The sequence below is a fragment of the Girardinichthys multiradiatus genome, chromosome 6 (genome assembly GCF_021462225.1).
Source record: "Girardinichthys multiradiatus isolate DD_20200921_A chromosome 6, DD_fGirMul_XY1, whole genome shotgun sequence".
Lineage (NCBI taxonomy): Eukaryota > Metazoa > Chordata > Actinopteri > Cyprinodontiformes > Goodeidae > Girardinichthys > Girardinichthys multiradiatus.
Window position 1 is genome coordinate 3,193,643 of NC_061799.1, and position 25,262 is coordinate 3,218,904.

General features: G+C 43.3%; 1 protein-coding gene across 11 annotated transcripts in view; it reads left to right on the forward strand.

The window, feature by feature from the left end:
- Positions 1 to 24,736, forward strand: part of tmem68 (transmembrane protein 68) — a 58,370-nt gene extending 33,634 nt beyond the window's left edge. For 7 of the 11 annotated variants that reach the window (XM_047367880.1, XM_047367879.1, XM_047367887.1 and 4 more), the window contains 5 exons: positions 3,723 to 3,890; positions 4,595 to 4,788; positions 9,552 to 9,612; positions 11,956 to 12,095; positions 23,145 to 24,736. In XM_047367880.1, the coding sequence (XP_047223836.1) occupies positions 3,723 to 3,890; positions 4,595 to 4,788; positions 9,552 to 9,612; positions 11,956 to 12,095; positions 23,145 to 23,261 (680 nt within the window). In that variant the 3' untranslated portion in view covers positions 23,262 to 24,736. Of the gene's footprint in view, positions 1 to 3,722; positions 3,891 to 4,594; positions 4,789 to 6,631; positions 6,807 to 9,551; positions 9,613 to 11,955; positions 12,096 to 23,144 lie in introns of those variants that run through there. The other 4 variants (XM_047367883.1, XM_047367882.1, XM_047367886.1 and 1 more) reach the window with 4 other exon arrangements.
- Positions 24,737 to 25,262: the final 526 nt, after the last annotated feature.

Genomic DNA, 25,262 nt, shown 5'->3' on the forward strand with positions numbered 1-25,262 from the left:
GTGCCTTTGCTGAATCTGCTGCCCCTGCGACCCAGTCCTGGATAAAGCGGAAGACGACGAGTACGAAAAGAGATCAGAGATACACTCTGGTGGTGTGATTATTGGGCACTGCTGTGATTTGGTCAGCTGTGGTTTTATGTTTTTTGGATACAATCGGGGTTAGCACCCGAACATCCCTTTCAGACAGCTTCCTCTTGCATCCACAGTTAATCCTGTTGGATGTGGTTCGTCCTTCTTGGTGGTATGCTGAAATTACCCTAGATACTGTGGCTCTTGATACATCACAAAGACTTGCTGTCTTTGTCACAAATGCGCCAGCAAGACGTGCACCAACAATTTGTCCTCTTTTGAACTCTGGTATGTCACCCATAATGTTGTGTGCATTTCAATATTTTGAGTAAAACTGTGCTCTTACCCTGCTAATTGAACCTTCACACTCTGCTCTTACTGGTGCAATGTGCAATCAATGAAGACTGGCTACTAGGCTGGTCCAATTTAGCCATGAAATCTCCCACACTAAAATGACAGGTGTTTCAGTTTCATTGTCCAACCCCTGTATATATGTGTGTGTGTATATATATATATATATATATATATATATATATATATATATATATATATATATATACAGGTCCTTCTCAAAATATTAGCATATTGTGATAAAGTTCATTATTTTCCACAATGTCATGATGAAAATTTAACATTCATATATTTTAGATTCATTGCACACTAACTGAAATATTTCAGGTCTTTTATTGTCTTAATACGGATGATTTTGGCATACAGCTCATGAAAACCCAAAATTCCTATCTCACAAAATTAGCATATCATTAAAAGGGTCTCTAAACGAGCTATGAACCTAATCATCTGAATCAACGAGTTAACTCTAAACACCTGCAAAAGATTCCTGAGGCCTTTAAAACTCCCAGCCTGGTTCATCACTCAAAACCCCAATCATGGGTAAGACTGCCGACCTGACTGCTGTCCAGAAGGCCACTATTGACACCCTCAAGCAAGAGGGTAAGACACAGACAGAAATTTCAGAACAAATAGGCTGTTCCCAGAGTGCTGTATCAAGGCACCTCAGTGGGAAGTCTGCGGGAAGGAAAAAGTGTGGCACAAAATGCTGCACAACGAGAAGAGGTGACCGGACCCTGAGGAAGATTGTGGAGAAGGGCCGATTCTAGACCTTGGGGGACCTGCGGAAGCAGTGGACTGAGTCTGGAGTAGAACCATCCAGAGCCACCGTGCACAGGCGTGTGCAGGAAATGGGCTACAGGTGCCGCATTCCCCAGGTCAAGCCACTTTTGAACCAGAAACAGCAGCAGAAGCGCCTGACCTGGGCTACAGAGAAGCAGCACTGGACTGTTGCTCAGTGGTCCAAAGTACTTTTTTCGGATGAAAGCAAATTCTGCATGTCATTCGGAAATCAAGGTGCCAGAGTCTGGAGGAAGACTGGGGAGAAGGAAATGCCAAAATGCCAGAAGTCCAGTGTCAAGTATCCACAGTCAGTGATGGTCTGGGGTGCCGTGTCAGCTGCTGGTGTTGGTCCACTGTGTTTTATCAAGGGCAGGGTCAATGCAGTTAGCTATCAGGAGATTTTGGAGCACTTCATGCTTCCATCTGCTGAAAAGCTTTATGGAGATGAAGATTTCATTTTTCAGCACGACCTGGCACCTGCTCACAGTGCCAAAACCACTGGTAAATGGTTTACTGACCATGGTATCACTGTGCTCAATTGTCCTGCCAACTCTCCTGACCTGAACCCCATAGAGAATCTGTGGGATATTGTGAAGAGAACGTTGAGAGACTCAAGACCCAACACTCTGGATGAGCTAAAGGCCGCTATCGAAGCATCCTGGGCCTCCATAAGACCTCAGCAGTGCCACAGGCTGATTGCCTCCATGCCACGCCGCATTGAAGCAGTCATTTCTGCCAAAGGATTCCCGACCAAGTATTGAGTGCATAACTGTACATGATTATTTGAAGGTTGACGTTTTTTGTATTAAAAACACTTTTCTTTTATTGGTCGGATGAAATATGCTAATTTTGTGAGATAGGAATTTTGGGTTTTCATGAGCTGTATGCCAATATCATCCGTATTAAGACAATAAAAGACCTGAAATATTTCAGTTAGTGTGCAATGAATCTAAAATATATGAATGTTAAATTTTCATCATTACATTATGGAAAATAATTAACTTTATCACAATATGCTAATATTTTGAGAAGGACCTGTATATATATATATATGTATATATATATATATTTTTTTTTTCACCGACCACTTTATTAGGTACACCTTGCTAGTACCGGGTTGGACCCCTTTTGCCTTCAGAACAACCTTAATCCTTCATGGCATAGATTCAACAAGGTACTGGGAACATTCCTCAGAGAGCTTGGTCCATATTAACATGATAGCATCACACAGATGCTGCAGATTTGTTGGCTACACATCCATGATGGGAATCTCCCATTACACCACATCCCAAAGGTTCTCTATTTTGGATTGAAATCTGGTGACTATGGAGGCCATTTGAGTACAGTGAACTCATTGTGATGTTCAAGAAACCAGTCTGAGATGATTCGTGCTTTATGACATGGCGCGTTATCCTGCTGGAAGTAACCATCAGAAGATGGGTACACTGTGGTCATAAAGGGATGGACATGGTCAGCAACAATACTCAGGTAGGCCGTGGTGTTGACACAATGCTTAATTGGTACTAAGAGGCCCAAAGTGCGCCAACAAAATATCCATTACACCATTACACTACCACCAGCAGCCTGAACCGTTGATACAAGGCAGGATGGATCCATGCTTTCATGTTGCTGATGCTAAATTCTGACCCTACCATCCGAATGTCACAGCAAAAATCGAGACACATCAGACCAGGCAACGTTTTTCCAATCTTCTATTGTCCAATTTTGTTGAGCCGGTGCAAATTGTAGCCTCAGTTTCCTGTTCTTAGCTGACAGGAGTGGCACCCGGTGTGGTCTTCTGCTGCTGTAGCCCATCCGCCTCAAGGTTCGACGTGTTGTGCGTTCAGAGATGCTCTTTTGCATGCCTTGGTTGTAACATGTGGTTATGTGAATTACTGTTGCCTTTCTATCAGCTCAATCCAGTCTGGCCATTCTCCTCTGACCTCTGGTATAAACAAGGCATTTGCGCCCACAGAACTGCCGCTCACTGGATATTTTCTCTTTTTCTGACCGTTCTCTGTAAACCCTAGAGATGGTAGTGTGTGAAAATCCCAATAGATCAGCAGTTTTTGAAATACTCAGACCAGCCCTTCTGGCACCAAACAACCGTCCCACGTTTAAAGTCACTTAAATCACCTTTCTTCCCCATTCTAATGCTCGGTTTGAACTGCAGCAGATCTTCTTGACCATGTCTACATGCCTAAATGCATTGAGTTGCTGCCAATGTGATTGGCAGATTAGAAATTTGCATTAACGAGCAGTTGGACGGTGAGTGTATATAATGTATATACATATATTCATATATACATACCTGCATAAGCATATATACATGCACACAAACATACATACACATACTGTATAGACATATGCAAACACACACACACACACACACATATATATCTATATGTGTGTATATCTTTATATGTGTGTGTATGTGTGTGTATATATAATGCATATTTTTGCTAAACTATAAAAATCTGTATAATATATTAATACATCTTGTGTTATGACTTGTATACCAGGTTATGAGATTCATGGAATGGAGAAGATCCCCAACAGAGGACCAGCTCTAATTGTGTACTATCATGGAGCTATACCTATTGACTACTATTACTTCCTGTCCAGTGTTATAATTCAAAAGGGACGTACCTGCCATTCTGTAGCTGACCACTTCCTCTTCAAGATTCCTGGTACTCCAACCTTTAGTTGTTCTGCAAATTAAGGCACATACAGTAGCTTTCATTCAGAAATATTACTAATGTTGTTTTAAAGTAATTTCTACAAAAATGAAAAGCATATCTACTTGACAATTTCATAGCATCTTTCCTACAGCAGTCCAGTTGTGCCAGCTGAGTCCACCCTCATCACACTTTGTTATATCTTGATGGAAAATCCCACGAATTATCAAGAATAGTAACAAATTCAAATATTTCCCGATTCTTAGATGCATTCGGCCTATTGTTACCTATTCTTGTGAAGCAAATTGAATTCTAGAAAATTCCAAGAATTCTCACAATCCTGAAATATAGCAATTCTTGGCATATTATTTGTGGTTTGTGTGGCGTAGTGGCCTAAGACAACGTACGACGTGCCCCTTTAAAATCCACTGAATTGTCCTCACTCATTTTGATCTTTCAATATATGGAGCAAACCTTTGTTCTACTTCTCATGCATATTTGTACACATATTCTTTGGGAAAAGTCAGTTAAAGTCCTCATTATCTTTATTTAAAACAAAATTCTGTTTCTAATTATTTAAATTGTTATGATGTACATGTTCTCTAATGTGTGCAGGGTACTTCCTTCCTGGTGCCTACCATTTATAGTTGTTGGCATATTTAAAGTAATATTCTATTGTTTTCATCTAATTTGTGCATATTGCTTTCCTCCTCCAGGTTTCAAGTTGCTGTTAGAAGTGTTCTCAGTAATCCATGGTCCTCAGGAGGAGTGTGTCCGGGCTCTGAAGAATGGTCACCTGCTTGGTATTTCTCCAGGAGGAGTGCGAGAAGCTCTGTTTAGTGATGAGACCTACCTTCTTTTTTGGGGCAAACGCAAAGGATTTGCTCAGGTTGCCATTGACTCTCAAGTGGTGCGTTATGGCAGTCTCACTAAAAACACTACTAGGATTAGGGCAGTATATTTCATTGTGCAGATTATTACCACTGCAACACAACAAGCTTCAAAAATCTTTAAGAACAATATATCATACTAAAATAAAAATGAATAGATTATTTTTTAATGATACAAAAAACTAGAGGAAACTAAGTGGTTGTAATCGATGGGTTTGGAATTATCAGCATCCTGCTGTTTTGAAGGTCAAAAATGTTTAACTTGCTTACACTTTTTTCAGCATTTTAATAGTCAGGTAGTTTTGTGGAAATTACAACAGAAAATTCCGGCTTGATCGTTACATTGTATAGCATACATTTCCATTGCTTAGCACTTTTTCTGTTTATTTGATCTGTTTCAGTAAATTAGGAACAATTGTCGCTATATGCGACAGTGGAAAAAAACTGAAATTTGCCACAGGTATAATTTTGAGCCTGTCTAGTGTTGTTTTTTTAAGGTCATCTGACCAATAGAAAAGCAAGAGTATTATTTTAAGACTCTTAGCTTTATTTGGAAAATCTAACCATTCAAGTTTCATCTACGGTGTAGGCCAATGTGTTATTTTGAAACTGCTCATACTCATCGTCTTCCGCTTATACGGGACTTGGTCGCATGGGCCGCAGTGTCAGAAGAGACGCCCAGACTTCCCTCTCCCCAGACACCTCCTCCAGCTCCTCCTAGGGGAAGCCTAAGAAATCGCGGTGGGACATGCCTGGAAAACCTTCCAAAGGAGGTGTCCAGGGAGCTTCTGGAGCAGATGCCCGAGCCACCTTAGCTGACTCCTCTCGATGTTTAGCAGCAGCGGTTTCACTCCGCTTCTAACCTCATTTCATCGGCTTGTGTCAAAGATCTTGTTTTTTCGGTCAAAGTTCATGCCCATAGGTGAGGGTAGGAATGTAGACCGAGCAGTGAATCGAGAGCTTCGCCTTTTGGCTCAAGTCTCTCTTCACAACAACAGATGGGTTCGGGGATTGCCACTGCAACAGGCAACGCAGATATTATGGCCACAGATACGGGTGGCCGCTTCCACTATAAAAGTAGAGAATATGGTCCACTTGGTCCAACTCTGCTTGGCCCGTAGACCAAAACAACAGTCAGAGACTTCCCCCCCGACCCAAAGGCGCATTGATGAGACCCTCTCATCCACTGAGATAAACCCCAACATGAGCCAACAAACAAACCAACCACAACCTACCGCCTGTCTCCACGGACCAGTCCAGATAGAAGAAAGTCCAACCTCTTTCAGTGTTTGCTGTGCGCGGAGGCGAGCCAGACTTTTTCTAGCCGTTATCTCTCGACCTCCCACACAAGCTCAAGCCCCTTCCCCCCAGGGAGATGACATCCCATGTCCCTAGAGCCAGTTTAAATTTTGTTGTGTACTTGGAGTCTGTAGGACTGCAAAAAAGTTGAATTTAGTCTCTAGGTGTTGCAGAAATATCTTTATATTCTGTTTGGGTCATATTTTTCAGTCCATTCAGTTTTCTCTATCATCTGTTCCGTTTTTTAAACTGTTGCGTCACAGTGTTTGCTAAAGAGCTACTAAATAATGACATGGACTTCAGGCTGATCAATTTTGCATATTGGCCATATTTATTTCTCGCTATAATTTTGTAGTGCATGCTCAATTATGCCTACACTGCAAGAGGATAAGTTTGGGTTGGTAAAAGCGAGTTGCTTTCTGACGCACCTCAGAAAAGGGGTGAGAGGGGCCTATGGGGCTACAATACCAAGGAATTCATACAGTTCAACTTTATATAGACCACAACTGAAGGATTTTAAGTGTAAAAAGGAAGGAAGTAAAAGCATGAAATGTCCCCTTTAAGCGTCCAGGGATCAGGTCGTCACGGTCTCCACCTTCAACCGCTGCCCTCCTGCAGGTGGTAGACCCACTGGGGGATGGTCTCGCATCTCTTGTCCTTGGCCCAGCCGGGTCCTGCGAGGAGGAACCCGGCCACCAGGTGCTCGCCAACAAGCCCCAACCCTGGGCCTCGCTCCAGGGTCAGAACCCTGAAAAGTGAATAGTATATGTGAGCTTTATTTAGAAAAAAAAACATTCATGATTCTTTTGTCTTTGCTGTTTAAGATTCATAGCGGAACTGGATCTTAAATTTCTAATCATCTAACCTATAAAAATTTGGATTTATATTTTAAAGTATATTTATAAACATACCACATTATCTGGAGTAATGATGATCAGTCATTTAAAACCGTACGCTAGTGTTAATCTAAGATGTAAATACTGGGACTTTTATTTTACTGGACAGTGCATCTGGAAAGTATTCACAACTATGCACGTTTTCCACATTTATGTGTGTTTCTTATGTCAGATTCCTTATTTTTCATAGTTTTTAGAAAAAAAAAAGTGCAGTGCATATGTTATATTACAATAACTTAAAGTACTTGATCACTGTTTTTCCTAAGACTTCACTGCTACTTCTAATATCAAAGTGACCCTGCTTGTTTAAAAAGGTTCTTGTTAGTAAAACATGTTAAATTTATGCTAAACATTTGTTTTTCAACTGTAAACATTTTAAGCACATTTTGTAAATTATCATTACCATTCTCTCAAGTATTTAAAACATGTACATTGTTAATGATATGCCGCTAGTAAAAGTATTGAACAGGTCAATGCTTTTCTCACTTTAAATATTTCCAATTGGCCCATTCACATAAAATGTTGACAATAACCTAACTAATCCACAAATACAAAGAAATCAGAAAGAGAATCATCTTTATTGGTCAAGGCTGTATGCACAAACAAAAAATTTGGCTTTGGTTTTCAACAGTTACAGTGTACCAACATTAACTGTAAATATTTAAACTTTAGAGGAAATAAAAATAAGGATAATGGAACAGTATGTACATGTATGTGTATTCACAGCCATTTTTGTTCTATTTTGTATATAAACAAAAAAGAAAGGGAGGTTGTGGTGGTGCAAATATCCTAAATTTGTTTCACAACAGAGTAGCTGACTACAGAGAGACAGCCTGGGGGAATTACCTGTCTCTTTGGTGGCTGGTTTTGCAAATAGTGCTCTGTTGAACAAGACCCGAAGGTAAAAGTCTAAAGAGTTTGTGTCCAGAATGTGTGGGGAGGAGCCTGGTCTAACCCTAGACAGGTATAAGTCCAGGATGGAGGGAAGGTCATTCCTGATAATCCTCTCTGCCGATTTGATTGTTCATTGCAAATCAAAGCGATAAGTGATGGGTAAAAAATTGGAATGACAGAATAGCCTTTCTTGGTAATGACAACTACAAGATGTCTCATTAATGGGAAAACTTGGCATGTGGATTGTTAAAGTGGGATTTTGACCCATTCTTCCACACGAACAGTCCTCAAATCTTGAGGCTTTTCAGGGTCCTTTCTATGCATCTTGATCTTCAGTTCTTGTCATGTTTTCCTTTGGATACAAGTGAGGTGATTGACTGGGCCATTCTAGCAGATTTACTGAATTTCTATGAATCCACCCGAGAGTTTCTTTGTTTGTATGTTTGGGACTATTGTCTTGCTTGGAAACCCGCTCTCAGTTCCTCTTGACATTCTTTTCAAATATTTTCCGATTAATTTCTCAATTCATCATTCCTTTGATTATATGAAGCCTGCCAGAACCATAAGATGCAAGACAGTCCACATCCTTCCTGAAACCCTTTGACGTTATGTTTTTGGGGTTATGAGCAGAACCATTCTTCCTCTGATCATGGTGTGTTTAGCTTTAGCTTCACCTGACCAGGCTTTATTCTCCCAGTAATTGCCTTATACAAATGTTCAGCAGCAAACTTTAAACAAGTTTTGAAATGCTTTTTTTTCAGCTGTCGTACACAGTTAGTGTGCATAGAGGCCATTGCAGTTAAGTTGGATTACTTATTGTTTTCGTAGAAAAACTGTACATGCTATTTCTGGGTCTTTCTGAGTTTCTCTGCTACTGCTACTTGGCTCTTTTGATTAGTCTTGGAGATCTTACGACGAGCACCTGTTTGTGGATGGTTTATGGTTAAATGATTTTCTTTTTGCTTCTGGGTTATGGTTTCAACAGCCTCACTAGAACATCTAGAGGTTTAGAAATGCAGCTGTTACCATTGTCATTATTATGTTTTCAGTAGTAAGACTTTTTTGTGAAGATCTCTTTGCCTTTACTAACTGTGTCATTCTGTGCATGACTTTGGTAATGAGAAAACCTTTTATAGACCATCAGCAAATTTTAAACCTGCTGATATGGATTTGGACAGAGCAGCAGGACGGGTTTTTTTAAAATACAGATTTCAGCTGCTTTCTATCCCATCCCATGTATACATCCTTTTCTTTTAAGGTTTTCAATACCTATTTTCCTTTGTCATTTCATTTTCTGACCCATGACTGTTTTTGTGGATTATTTTGCTTTGATTTCTTTGTATGTGTGGATACTTTGGGTTGTCAACATCTGGTGTGAACTGTCACATTTCTGTGGCCCCAATAGAGGTGTGTAACAACAAAAAAATATAGTAATGGCCCATAAGATAAAACATGCCAAAAATTTAATAGGTTTGGCAATTTTAAAGGTCATAGGCCAATAACATAACAATTTGCCAAAAATGTAAGAACGGTTCTATGTTATTTGGTTAATAAAATCTTTTAGGGGAATCAGATTTGATGAGTGATTTTTATTCTTGATTCAGTTAAATCATCCTACATCCTACATGAGGAATCTATGTTTATTGTGGTGTAATAACACCCTCTCTAATCTTGTTCTCTTGTCTTTTTTTCAGCCAATAATTCCAATGTTTACTCAGAATCTACGGGAGGGTTTTAGATCTCTTGGGACACTAAGTAAGTAAGGAAGAGTGTGTGTCTGTGTTTGTGTGTGTGCACGTGTACGTGTACATGTATATAAAGCATTATGTGGACACCAACATTGTGTGGACATTTGCTTGTCCACACAAGGGGAAATGGTTTATGTGGGTTAATGGTTACCTTCAAAAAGGACTAGGCTTGGTCTGGTATGAAATTCTGACAGTATGATCACCTTAGGCAAAAATATCACGGTTTTGAGGTACCACAGTATTATGATGACAGCTCTAAAATGTGTTATTTTGAAATGTCTGTATTTAAAAACTAAAAAAGAAAGCTCTTCCATAAAACACTCATTTATTTTTAAACAATACATAAAATATTGAACATAAGAAATATGTATTTAAAATAAATACATATTTATAAATAAATACATACTCATCAGGAGAGAGTTGAAAGATAGAACATGCTGTTGGTTTTTATTTAGATTCACTACTCCCTCTGTAACACCAAATAGAGCGATAAGACAATCAGAGCTCAGATGTGTGTCCAGTACACATGACAAAGTCTGAGAGATTTCCCACCGCTATTCGTTCCGACATGGACAAAGGCAAAACATATGGATGAGGGACGTTTCAGCATGTTATATATTAGTACGGCATATCAGGGTACAGAAAGGAAAACTTCAGTTTAGAGATGTTAGCTTTGTGCACCACTTTCAATTTAATTAGACAATGCTTAGCACACAAAGAGCTGGAGCTCTCCATTCTGAGTGTGGAGGTCCAGGAGTCCCCTGAAATAGAGGAGCCCAGATTCTCCTCCCAGGTAGCTTTAAGTTTATATGAGGAAAAATGCTTCAGATCGGGTTTTTAACAGTCATCCCTGAACCGGGCCATTCAAGCCATATGGGACGGCCTCCTCCATACATTTCTTAGATATAAAAAGTTCCCGGCAGTTTTTCCGCCGACAGAAACCGGTTCTTTGACTGTCACACCACTGTTGCTATGGTTATTTGGACACGTGATGGGTGACCTTTGGCTATTTATACTACTTTGCATATATATTTTGTGGCGGGGACCAGGCCGTTCAAGTGCCACGTGCAGCTACTTCAAATCCACCGCAAGTTGGGATGTATGAAGCTACGTGTGCGGTGACGTGTCTACGCACAGTTTCGTACATCTGAATTTTTTATGTGCGCTGCAAGTTTCAGAATTTCTCCATACAGCAAACTTTTATTATGAAAGCTGCGCACTCTTGTACATGAGGCCCCAGGTCACTATGAACCAAGTATTGAGTAAATACATAGAACAAATCAAAAACTGTAAAAAAGTAATTATTTTTGGACCAAAGGAGCAGGGATCAAGAGTCAGCACACAGCTTCAGTTATTACCGCTAGAAACCACTGATCAGGCTCGAAATCTGGGTGTAGTGATGGACTTGGACCTAAACCTTTAAAGGCATATAAATACAATTGCCTAGAAAGCCAATCAGACAGCTGCAGCTGATCCACAACGCTGCTGCCCGTGTTCTCACTAAAACGATGAAAGTACAACTCATCACCCTAGTTCTAAAGTACTTTCACTGGGTTCATGTATCTCAGAGAACAAACTTAAAAATATTTCTGTTAGTTTTTAAATCACTGAATGGCTTAGCACCAAAATACATTAAAGTTTTTTATTTCAATCAACCTTCCAACCCACTCAGGTGCTCTTGTTCAAGTCTACTCTGCATCCCTCATAATCAAAAATGGAGAAGAAACAATTAGTTTTTATGTTCCACTAATCTGGAGCAAACTTCCAGAAAACATAAATATACTTGCGTTGCCCTACTTATCTGTATGTGTGTTTATATATACACATACTTTTTGTTTGTTTGTTTGTTTGTATGTATGAAAATTACATTAAGCACGATCTGTACCGGGCTGCTCTGTCATATGGTCAGTAGCACTGTTGACTAAAAAGTTCCCATGTTTAATGCTAGCGTGCGGTCATGGATAACACGATAGATAGCTAGATAGATGGATGATTTATACCATTTCTCAGTGTTATTCAATTTTATTGCACATAACATAATTTACTGATATCTATGGTTTCATTTATTTGCATGTTTGGACTAGAATGCTTGTTACTGACATCTTGTCAGAATTTCATGTCAACAGCAACTTAAAAAATATATTTACTGAAAATAGGTGATGTGTTTAATACGTTTGTTATCTTCTGTGTTTGGTTAGTTGAATGGACTCGAACTGTCCCTAAAAACCTTATTACAACTTGAGGCAATTTATTATTTTCCTGCAATTATGCATCCTTAGACTGATTTCCCCTGTATTGTCTTATTTGTTTGCAGTCTTACATGTTATCTCTTTATAATACTTTTCTCCAGGATTATTTCGTTGGCTGTATGAAAGATTTCGTCTCCCTGTAGCTCCAGTTTACGGGGGATTTCCTGTGAAATTTCGAACCTTCCTTGGTGATCCTATTCCATATGACCCAAACATTAATGCTGCTGAACTAGCAGAAAAAGTGAGTTTTTATATACTGTTTGTTTGTATTTTTGTTTCTTTCATGCTTTCTTTTTTTAATTGACAAATATACTTTGGTAAAATACCCCTCCTTGAACCGTCACCTTAACGTGGTGGAGGGGTTTGAGTGCTCAAATAATCCTAGAGGCTATGTTGTCTGGGGCCTAAATGCCCCTGGTAGGGTCTCCCATGGCAAACAGGTTCTAGGTGATGGGTCAGACAAAGAATGGTTCAAGAACCCCTCATGAAAAACACAATATCGAGGCACGTGACGTCGCCCGGTACGGCGGAGCCGGGGTCCCACCCTGGAGCCAGGCCTGGGGTCGGGACTCGTCGGAGAGCGCCTGGTGGCCGGGTTGCTCCTCGCGGGACCCGGCCGGGGCAAGCCCGAACGAGAGACGCGAGGCCATCCCCCAGTGGGCCCACCACCTGCAGGGGCAACCGTGAGGGACCGGTGCAAAGAGGATTGGGTGGCGGACGAAGGTGGAGACCTCAACGGCCTGATCCCCGGATGCTTAGGCTGGCTCTAGGGATGTGGAATGTCACCTCGCTGGGGGGGAAGGAGCCTGAGCTTGTGCGGGAGGTCGAGAGATATCGACTAGAAATAGTCGGGCTCGCCTCCACGCACAGCGTGGGCTCTGGAACCAATCTCCTTGAGAGGGGTTGGACTCTCTTCTACTCTGGAGTGGCCCACGGGGAGAGGCGGCGGGCTGGTGTGGGTTTGCTTGTTGCCCCCCAGCTCAGCCGTCTCGTGTTGGGGTTTACCCCAGTGGATGAGAGGGTTGTATCCCTGCGCCTTCGGGTTGGGGAGAGGTCTCTGACTATCATTTCAGCCTACGGGCCGAGTGGTAGTGCAGAGTACCCTGCCTTCTTGGCGTCCCTGTCGGGGGTGCTGGATAGTGCCCCTCCCGGGGACTCCATTATTCTGCTGGGGGACTTCAACGCCCACGTGGGGAACGACAGTGACACCTGGAGAGGCGTGATCGGGAGGAATGGCCTCCCCGATCTGAATCCGAGTGGTGTTTTGTTATTGGACTTCTGTGCTAGTCACGGATTGTCCATAACAAACACCATGTTCAAACATAAGGGTGTCCATCAGTGCACTTGGCACCAGGACACCCTAGGCAGGAGGTCGATGATCGACTTTGTTGTCGTATCATCAGACCTTCGGCCGCATGTTTTGGATACTCGGGTGAAGAGAGGGGCTGAGCTGTCCACTGATCATCACCTGGTGGTGAGTTGGATCCGCTGGAGGAGGAGAAAGCCGGACAGACTCGGCAGGCCCAAGCGCATAGTGAGGGTCTGCTGGGAACGCCTGGCGGAGCCCTCGGCCAGGGATGTATTCAACTCCCACCTCCGGGAGAGCTTCGACCAGATCCCGGGGGATGTTGGAGACATAGAGTCCGAGTGGACCATGTTCTCTGCATCTATTGTCGATGCTGCTGCCCATAGCTGCGGCCGTAAGGTCTGCGGTGCCTGTCGTGGCGGCAATCCCAGAACCCGGTGGTGGACACCGGCAGTAAGGGATGCAGTTAAGCTGAAGGAGTCCTATCGGCTGTGGTTGGCTTGTGGGACTCCTGAGGCGGCTGACGGGTACCGTGAGGCCAAGCGTGCTGCGGCCCGGGCTGTGGCAGAGGCAAAAACTCGGGCCTGGGAAGAGTTCGGTGAGGCCATGGAGAAGGACTACCGGTTGGCCTCAAAGCGATTCTGGCAAACCGTCCGGCGCCTCAGGAGGGGGAAGCAGTGTTTTGCCAACACTGTTTATAGTGGGGGCGGGAGACTGCTGACCTCGACTGAGGACATTATCGGGCGGTGGAAGGAGTACTTCGAGGATCTCCTCAATCCTGCCATCACGCATTCCGTGGTGGAAACAGAGGCTGGGGACTCGGGGTTGGACTCTTTCATCACCCAGGCTGAAGTCACTGAGGTGGTTAAAAAGCTCCGCGGTGGCAAGGCTTCGGGGGTGGATGAGATCCGCCCTGAGTACCTCAAGTGTCTGGATGTTGTAGGGCTGTCATGGTTGACACGCCTCTTCAACATTGCGTGGCGGTTGGGGACAGTGCCTCTGGACTGGCAGACTGGGGTGGCGGTCCCCTTTATAAAGGGGACCGGAGGGTGTGTTCCAACTACAGGGGGATCACACTCCTCAGCCTCCCTGGTAAGGCCTACGCCAGGGTATTGGAGAGGAGAGTCCGACCGATAGTCGAACCTCGGCTTCAGGAGGAACAGTGTGGTTTTTGTCCCAGCCGTGGAACACTGGACCAGCTCTATACCGTCTACAGGGTGCTCGAGGGTTCATGGGAGTTTGCCCAACCGGTTCACATGTGTTTTGTGGACCTGGAGAAGGCATTCGACTGTGTCCCTCGTGATGCCCTGTGGGGGGTGCTCCAGGAGTATGGAATCGGGGGCCCTTTATTAGGGGCCATCCGGTCCCTGTACGAGCGGAGCAGGAGTTTGGTCCGCATTGCCGGCACTAAGTCGGACCTGTTCCCAGTGCATGTTGGACTCCGGCAGGGCTGCCCTTTGTCGCCGGTCCTGTTCATAACTTTTATGGACAGGATTTCTAGACGCAGCCAAGGGCCGGAGGGGGTCTGGTTTGGGGACCAGTGGATTTCGTCTCTTCTTTTTGCGGATGACGTGGTCCTGCTGGCCCCCTCTAGCCAAGACCTACAGCATGCGCTGTGGCGGTTCGCAGCCGAGTGTGAAGCGGCTGGGATGAGGATCAGCTCCTCCAAGTCCGAGGCCATGGTACTCGACCGGAAAATGGTGGCTTGTCCTCTTCAGGTTGGAGGGGAGTTCCTGCCTCAAGTGGAGGAGTTTAAGTATCTCGGGGTCTTGTTCACGAGTGAGGGAAGAATGGAGCGGGAGATCGACAGACGGATCGGTGCAGCTCCCACAGTAATGGGGGTGCTGTGCCGGTCCATTGTGGTGAAGAGAGAGCTGAGCCGAAAAGCAAAGCTCTCAATTTACTGGTCGATCTACGTTCCTACCCTCACCTATGGCCATGAACTTTGGGTCATGACCGAAAGAACGAGATCACGGATACAAGCGGCTGAAATGAGCTTCCTCCGTAGGGTGGCCGGGCACTCCCTTAGAGATAGGGTGAGGAGCTCGGCCATCCGGGAGGAGCTCGGAGTAGAGCCGCTGCTCCTCCACATTGAGAGGAGCCAGTTGAGGTGGCTCGGGAATCTATACCGGATGCCTCCTGGACGCCTTCCTCGGGAGGTGTTCCAGGCACGTCCCACCGGGAGGAGGCCCAGGGGACGGCCCAGGACACGCTGGAGGGACTATGTCTCTCGGCTGGCCTGGGAACGCCTTGGGCTCCCCCTGGAGGAGCTGGAGGAGGTGTCTGGAGAGAGGGACGTCTGGGCGTCTCTGCTGAGTCTGCTGCCCCCGCGACCCGGTCCTGGATAAGCGGAAGACGACGAACGAACAAACTTTGGTCAAATACATGAAAAAATATAAAGTCTGGAGAAAACACCCCTTCACAGCTCTAGTGCTTTGTTTTGCTACAATTTGAAGCACAGAAAATGTATAAAGCTGTAAAACAGCTCAAGTTCAGTCAGATTAGATGGAGAGTGTTTGGTGTGTTCCTTGGACTTCATGATGCTGTTTGCTTCTCTGTTCGGTTCTCTGAGGCCATCACAGAGCAGCTGTTTGTGTACTGTAATGAGATTACACACAGGTGGACTCCATTTAGTCATTTGCAATCATCAAGCAACGTCTGAAGGCAGTTGGTTGCACTCAGAGTAAAGGGGGCTAAATAGTTTTGTACATCACACTTGTACACACTTTGTACACCACACAGTGTTTTATTTGTAAAAAAGAAATAGAAACCAAGGCAAACCCCTTTGCCTTTGTCTTTCACATACAATTCCAATAAAATATACACTGCTCAAAAAAATAAAGGGAACACTTAAACAACACAATATAATTCCAAGTAAATCAAACTTCTGTGAAATCAAACTGTCCACTTAGGAAGCAACACTGATTGACAATCAATTTCACATGCCGTTGTGTAAATGGAATAGACAACAGGGGGAAATCTTTGGAGATTAGCAAGACACACTCAATAAAGGAGTGGTTCTGCAGGTGGGGACCACAGACCACTTCCCAGTACCTATGCTTTCTGGCTGATGTTTTGGGCACTTTTGAATGTTGGTGGTGCTTTCACACTCGTGGTAGCATGAGACGGACTCTACAACCCTCACAAGTGGCTCAGGTAGTGCAGCTCATCAAGGATGGCACATCAATGCGAGCTGTGGCAAGAAGGTTTGCTATGTCTGTCAGCGTAGTGTCCAGAGCCTGGAGGCGCTACCAGGAGACAGGCCAGTACACCAAGAGACGTGGAGGAGGCCGTAGGAGGGCAACAACCCAGCAGCAGGACCGCTACCTCTGCCTTTGTGCAAGGAGGAACAGCAGGAGCACTGCCAGAGCCCTGCGAAATGACCTCCAGCAGGCCACAAATGTGCATGTGTCTGCACAAACGGTTAGAAACCGACTCTATGAGGATGGTTTGAGGGTCCGACGTCCACAAATGGAGGTGGGGCTCACAGCCTAACACTGTGCAGGACGCTTGGCATTTGCCAGAGAACACCAGGATTGGCAAATTCACCACTGGCACCCTGTGCTCTTCACAGATGAAAGCAGGTTCACACTGAGCACATGTGACAGAGTCTGGAGACACTGTGGAGAGTGACCTGCTGCCTGCAACATCCTTCAGCATGACCGGTTTGGCAGTGGGTCAGTAATGGTGTGGGGTGGCATTTCTTTTGAGGGCAGGACGTCCCTGCATGTGCTTGCCAGAGGTAGCCTGACTCCCATTAGGTATTGAGATGAGATCCTCAGACGCCTTGGGAGACCATATGCTGGTGGGGTTGGCCCTGGGTTCCTTCTAATGCAGGACAATGCTAGACCTCATGTGGTTGGAGTGTGTCAGCAGTTCCTGCAAGATGAAGACATTGAAGCTATGGACTGGCCCGCCCGTTGCCCAGACCTGAATCTGATTGAGCTCCATCCACCAATGTCACATTGCACCACAGACTGTCCAGGTGTTGGCAGACTTTCTCTGCTGGTAAGTTCTTTTCACTAGACTGGGTCGGTTCAGTCTGAGCCTCTGGTGTTGGCATAGGCACAGATGGCTGCGGTTCCTTCTGACTGTCCCGTGTGGTCCAATGACGACATAAGACCGTGGATTCAAGTGGACTGATGTCACTGCCCTGTGCTTTTGCATCTGTAATCCGGGTACCAGTTTGTCCAAATCTCTCGTCCTGTGTCTTTTGTTGAAACATTCTGTTTGCCTCATCTTTCTCTTCTCCTCCACGCAACATATGTGTTGCAGATTTGGCACACATGACTGCAAGGCCTGTGGAAGTATGGGCAGGGTGGTACGGAGTCTACGCCCCACGAGGAGCTGAGCCGGGCTATAGCCATTGGACAGGGCCGTGGTTTGTACTGTTCATACAACTCTTTCCGTCTTGGTGTTGCTTTGGGGTTACCTTGGACTGCTGGTCACATGCTCAAAACAGTATTTGTTAGCAGTATTTGTTGCATTTCCTGACATGCAAACTGTGGGCCGTTGTCTGTAATCAGTATTAGGTATTCTATAATGAGCAAATAATGACTTTAAATGCACAATGATGCTGGCAGAGTGAGTTGAGCTGAGCTGGACAATCGCTATGTACTTAGAGAAATAGTCCACTACTTGCAAATAGTTTGTTATTCAGAGTGAACAGATCAGCTCCTAATGTCTGCCAGGGTCTTTCTGGAAGATCCATGGGCATTAAAGACTCTCTCACATTGACCCTTTCCTGTATGCACTGTCTGCATTTGAGGACAAGTTCACTGATCTGAATGCGTAAACCTGGCCTGGCAGGCACATTCTCTGGATTTAACCACACTCTGGTGACACTTGTGTCTTTTCTAAAGCATTTCTCAAGGTAGCAGGGATAACTAACCTTGTGCCTCTCCAAAGTAATCCATTATGCACACTCAGGACAGCTCTTTCAGACCAGTAGTGCTTCACCGGTCTCTGTAGCTGGTTACGATCTGGCCAGGCTCCTGGGCAGTACTTCATGACTTGAGGGATGACTTCTGGGGAGACCCTCTAGCACACATTCAACATAAACATTAGTTTCTTCCAGAAGATCTGCGTCCGTGTGGGTTTGTGAGCGGTAAGGGTGAGAGTATGTCAGCTGTGGTGAGACGCAAAATCAATGTATCTGCGGCAGAAACACTTTCAAGGCTTGTCATTCCAGAAGACTCACCAGAATCCACTACACCCAGAAACAGTCGATCTGCACTATCTGCAACTTTGTTCACAGTTGGGTTGGACCTACATATTCTACAATAGTATCCACCTTTTTTCACAGTTATAGCATTCTGCATTTCTGGCTGGGCGTTGTACTGCTCCATGTGCTGGTGCTTTGCCACCTTTGTAACTTGTTTTACTGTCTTGCTTCATCTGTTTTATCTGCTGAGGCCAGTTCTGTTCATGATTCTTGAAATATTGTAGCAGGGGATTGATAGATTACTCCATGTATGGAGTAATGCAGGCACTGCTTCAGTCTGAAAAAGCTGAGCTCTTAATTTACTGGTCTGACTCCATTACACCATCACCTATGCTCATGAGATATACAGGGGTTGGACAAGGAAACTGAAACACCTGGTTTTAGACCACAATAATTTATTAGTATTGTGTAGAGCTTCCTTTTGCGGCCAATACAGCGTCAATTCGTCTTGGGAATGACATATACAAGTCCTGCACAGTGGTCAGAAGGATTTTAAGCCATTCTTCTTGTAGGATAGTGGCCAGGTCACTACATGATAATGGTGGAGGAAAACGTTTCCTGACTCGCTCCTCCAAAACACCTCAAAGTGGCACAATAATATGTAGATCTGGTGACTGTGCAGGCCATGGGAGATGTTCAACTTCATTTTCATGTTCATCAAACCAATCTTTCACCAGTCTTGCTGTGTGTATTGGTGCATTGTCATCCTGATACACAGCACCGCCTTCAGGATACAATGTTTGAACCATTGGATGCACATGGTCCTCAAGAATGGTTCGGTAGTCCTTGGCAGTGATGAGTCCATCTAGCACAAGTATTGGGCCAAGGGAATGCCATGATATGGCAGCCCAAACCATCACTGATCCACCCCCATGCTTCACTCTGGGCATGCAACAGTCTGGGTGGTACGCTTCTTTGGGGCTTCTCCACACCGTAACTCTCCCGGATGTGGGGAAAACAGTAAAGGTGGACTCATTAGAGAACAATACATGTTTCACATTGTCCACAGCCCAAGATTTGCGCTCCTTGCACCATTGAAACCGACGCTTGGCATTGGCATGAGTGAACAAAGGTTTGGCTGTAGCAGCCCGGCTGTGTATATTGACCCTGTGGAGCTCCCGACGGACAGTTCTGGTGGAAACAGGAGAGTTGAGGTGCACATTTAATTCTGCCGTGATTTGGGCAGCCGTGGTTATATGTTTTTTGGATACAATCCGGGTTAGCACCCGAACATCCCTTTCAGACAGCTTCCTCTTGCGTCCACAGTTAATCCTGTTGGATGTGGTTCGTCCTTCCTGGTTATATGCTGACATTATCCTGGATAACGTGGCTCTTGATACATCACAAAGACTTGCTGTCTTGGTCACAGATGCGCCAGCAAGACGTGCACCAACAAATTGTCCTCTTTTGAACTCTGGTATGTCACCCATAATGTTGTGTGCATTTCAATATTTTGAGCAAAACTGTGCTCTTACCCTGCTAATTGAACCTTCACACTCTGATCTTACTGGTGCAATGTGCAATCAATGAAGACTGGCTACCAGGCTGGTCCAATTTAACCATGAAACCTCCCACACTAAAATGACAGGAGTTTCAGTTTCATTGTCCAACACCTGTATATATCATGTCCAAAAGAACGAGATCCCAGATACTAGCAGCTGAAATTAGGTTCCACTACAGGGGGTCCGGAATCAACCTTAATAAGGTGTACTTGACTTTGCGGACATCCGCCCATACTCAAGGCAGACTCAATGCAGAATCAAACCAGATGTCTTCCAGACATGTCCATGCAAAGCTCAGATTTCACGCAATAAAGTGCTCAACGGGAAAAAGGTCTCCACGTCGAACTGCTTCGACTAGCTAGGTGTGAGGACACGCAGTGTCATTGTCACTCTGTGCTCCACACTAACATGTGTATTCCCTTTCTTTGTCCCTATTGTGCTTTAATGGCCTTATATATACCACCTTCTTTTCCTTTTGTTTTTCCAAAGCTACAAGGCCAATTAGCTCTTCCTCTTTGTCCAATGCACTATAGCAGAAAGTGTGCGAAATGTAGAAAATTGGTTAGACTATGAAACCTCAGACATCCGTGGACATTGCGTGTGGATTCCATGCCCCTTACAATATGCCCAACTATGTGGGGGCCTTTAGAGATAGGGTGAGGAGTTTGGTCATTCAGGTCAGTGAAAGGTGGTGTATGGCCTTAAAGTTGAGCCTCTGCTCTTTCTTATTGATAGGTGTCAGTTTTGGTGGTGTGTGCATCGTATTTGTGAGTCTTCTGTGTGCCTGCTTTGGATCTCACTTTTGGTTCACTGACAGAGCCACAGAGCCCTTAAATAAGAGAAATAAGGAAAGTCGGCACAAAGCTGCCAATGTCCTTGGTACAGCTGTCAAGCATTTCAGGTTGTCTAGGTTACACTAAAGCAGATATTAGTGTGATCAGTCAAATTGGACACTTGAACAGTCTCACTGTGTAGATGAATGGATTTATTCCCAATAGACATGTGACACTATCATTGTTAATGATTAAAGCTAGCGATGAACTAGTTCAGGCCTTCTAGATTTCTCATTGAGTGTAAGGATTTATGATTATTGATTATAAGTACTTATTAAATTATAATAACAAATTTATAATTCAGAAGTAATAAATTCTAACCAAAAATAATTTCTTACAATCAGCGATACACTTTGGTATTGTGATTATTGGGCTTGCAGCACTTAATAATGACAGTTAGTTAATTGTCATCAATAATTGATAATTGTTAACCAAAACCACGCTAAATGTCAGTGTTATCAACCATTTTTACCAAATGGTGTGGAACACTAACCTAATTTTGGCAGATAATCACTCTTACACAAAATAAACACAAACAAATAACACTAATGTCTCTTTATCTATTTGAAAATTTATTAAACCAATAGGAATATGAATCTTTTGATCTTCCTATATTCTCAGACGGATTTTCAGTTTTGTCAAGCTCTTCTGGGGATGGCCAGTGTAAAGGAAAAGAGTAAAACCGCCCACAAGCTTCTATTTTTCCAGACATCACCTCTTCACACAGTATTGGCACACTACGACTGGAAATGGCAGTTAGGATTAGCTTGAGCTAGCTATTTATCACCTCTGCCGATGATGTCAGAGCTGCAATGCATGCTGGGAGCCGCAGTCAGTTAGTTTACCTCATGTAATTATCGGTGGCCTGATATTGAGAAAAACATTGACCTGACAGAAGAATAAACTAGGGCTGCCAGTAACGATTATTTTAATAATTTATTAATCAGTCGATTATTTTTTTGATTAATCAATGAATCGGACAAAAACAACCACTTTCAATTTCTCCTTCTTTATTCCAAAATAGAACATGTATTCTATATACCACCAAAATATGTTGGCCACTTTTTTTTAATAAAATGCCAAAAAAATACATTTTCTTGTTTAAAGGCCCTAAGCTGTTGGAACTGTATATAAATGATAAATAAAGTAATGCAATCAGAAAACCCAGTAACACGAACTGTTTCATAATTAATACTTTGCATTACTATAAATGTAGAGAACAAGTTAACGTGACCTTTCATGGCACAATGACACATACTCACACACACTCAGAGATGCACTCACCCACTCCCTTTCTTCAGGAATTTTGCACTATGAGTGGACTTCAATAGCCCCTTCACAAGTATGGCAGATGTTGTTTCTCTGTCAACTCATGAACGCAGTGGCACATTCAAAAAGTCTGAGAGCTGCTGAAAGCTCTTCTCGCAGGCTCCACTGTTCTGGTTTCAAAATCCAGGTACCTTTTACCCCTCATTCGGATTATCATAGGGCAAATGTCTTGAACAGGGCTTTGCTCAGGTGTGGTCATTTGTTGTTTCTCTTTTAGCTTCGTACAGGCCAGCTCAATTTTCTTAAAATGATCAACTAGACTTGCAGTTCCATACCTTTTTCAATGCTTCAAGGCATTGATCACAAGTTGCAAGGTACGGCCAGTGCAACGCACAGAGGGCCACCCATGCTTCTTCACCAGGATGTTTGCTGCAGCCACAATATTGGCACCATTGTCTTGCACTATGGTGATAATTTTACTAGAAGGTATTTCAAACCTACAGCATGGACTGGGGCTGTTCGCAGCCAAGTGTGAAGTGGCTGGGATGAAGATCAGCTCCTCCAAGTCCGAGGCCATGGTTCTCGACGGGAAAAGGGTAGCTGGCCCTCTACAGGTTGTAGGGGAGTTCCTACCTCAAGTTGTGGAGTTCAAGTAACTTGGGGTCTTGTTTACGAGTGAGGGGAGAATGGAGCGGGAGATTGCCAGACTGATCAGTGTGGCTGCCGCAGTATTGGGGATGCTGTGCCGGTCCGTTGTGGTAAAGAGAGAGCTGACCCGAAAAGCGAAGCTCTCGATTTAACGGTCGGTCTACGTTCCTACCCTCACCAATAGCCATGACCTTTTGGTCTTTCAGTCAGCCAGTATTGACAAAGCTCTGCAGGTGTTGTAAAAAGCGTTGCAACATGGCTAGTGATGCATTAATCACGGGACACAACAAATCGATAATAAAATTTGTTGCCAACACTTTTAATGATTTTTATCGATTCGTCGTTGCAGCCCTGGAATAAACAGATTAAATGTTTCCTGTATTTGTTTGTCACAACCACTGTGAATGTATAGACTTTTTTATGTTTGCATTGATGCAAGTCATTTCATAAAAATAAAAAAATGCATGTTTAATATAGCTATTGCCTTGCAACTGTTTGTGTTATGCAGGTGCAGCAAGCGGTCCAGTCTTTGATAGACAAACACCAGCAGATCCCTGGGAGCATCTTGAGGGCCTTGTTCGAGAGATTCTACACTAAACACAAAGGCCAGCAACATCAGAATTAAAAATGACAAGTTTCCATTTTTTGACCAAATGTGCACGTATGATTGACTCAATACATTCTTGGTGGCCTTACATATTGGAGTATTTTCAGTTTTCTTTGAGGCCCCCAGACACAACTGACTGCAATCCGCATGCACACTGTTGGCTGTTTGTATTTGTCATTTGCTGATTTCCGCAAATGATATTACTTTTTACAACACCTATACTTCTAATGGGATGTAAAATACAATTTATTTGCAAAAACATTAGCGATATAATTAAAGGTGGTATTACTTGAAAGAATATGAGAATTGTATTTATGGAGAGTACATGCGTCAGCATGAAATGTCTATATGTAGTGTTTTACTTAAAAAATAAATATATAAGTGTCTGGTGTGTGTGTGCGCGTGTGTGTGTGTGTATATATATATATATATATATATATATATTACACACACACACACACGTGTGTGTTTATATCTATCTATCTATCTATCTAAAAATATGTATATCTATACACACACGTGTGTATTTACATTTGATGGTACACAATGATCGTCTGTCACCCTGTTGTTTAGCAATGGTGCTGTCCTATTTCAGCTAACTGAACAAACCATCCAGACAATTTCTAATATCCTTTTTAACTAGCTGTCCCTAAATTTTAAACGAGGTTTCTATTCTCAGCACCAGGATTATAAAAACAGCACAGATTTTGTTTTTCTTTGGCTGAACATGTTGTACAGACATAATAACAACTTTTTTCCTTCTTATACCTTTTAGCTGCTGTGTTGTCTTTAAGAGTTCACATTATTTTATTATTTTTTTGTGGTTCATAGTACTGTTTTAAGCAAAACGACAGACATACCTTTGGAAACTGCCTTTAAATGTGGTAAATTGCTTTCTTTGTGTTCTGTTTATAAACCACGTTTTACAAAATACCACAGGCCTAAAGTTAATTTGTTTTTGCAGTTTCTTGATATATTTCTGTGTACAACATGTCTGTATTGCACATTAGATTATGCATTCTTTTAGTTTTTTTATTATTTATTTGAATAACATGCATTCAGTTTACTAGCCTTGTGGCATGCCATAATTGCAAAATACATTGTAAACATGTTGCTGACACTGATTTTGACTATGGTAAGGCCCCTAAGACCAGTTGGAGCAATTCCGGACTTGGAGGAGGAAAGTGTAGCTCTAATTTAGCTGAAGCAAACAGGAAATAACATACAGTCATGAAAAAATTTGGAAACCCCATTAAATACTTAGTTCTTTTAAAAGAATATTCAGATAGTTTTTCCTAATATACAGCAAAACTATTAAGCAAACCTCTCTGAACATTCTTTTAACATACAGAACGTTACAGCTCTTCACTTTTTACACATTTTGTTATGTTGCAACCTTATTACAAAATAGATTAAATACACGCTTTCCTCAAAGTTCTACAAATAATTGTTCTTTGTGAATATATTAAAAATAAAATGCTAAGAAATCACAAGTTCATCAGTATTCTCGGTCTTTGCCATGAAGCGCTAGTTGAACTCTGCTGCATCCTGTATCCATTGATCATCCCAGAGATGTTTCTGCAGCTTTATTGGATTCCATCTGTAGTAAATTCAGTTTGCACAGAGTTTGGAAAGGCACACAGTTGTCTATAAACGGTCCCACAGTTGACGGTGCATGTCGGTGAGTTTGGACTTGAAGGACTCAGACCAAGAGAAATAAAATTATCTCACCTGTTTGGACAGCCATTGAACTCTTCAAATTGAATCCAGGAAACCAGGTGAAGACTGGGTGACGGTGGTACAGGTAGGGGTTGGTCCTGTACCCGGTGGGTTGCCAGTTTGAGCCCCTGCTCCGTCCGTCACCGATTGTGTCACCGATTGTGTGGCAGCCTGCCCCAGAGTAGCTGTGGCCACGATGTAGCCTACCACTGTCAGTGTGTGAATGCGTGTATGACTGGGTGGATGACTGGTTGTAGTATAAACCACTTTGGGGTCCTCGGACTTGATAAAGCGCTATAA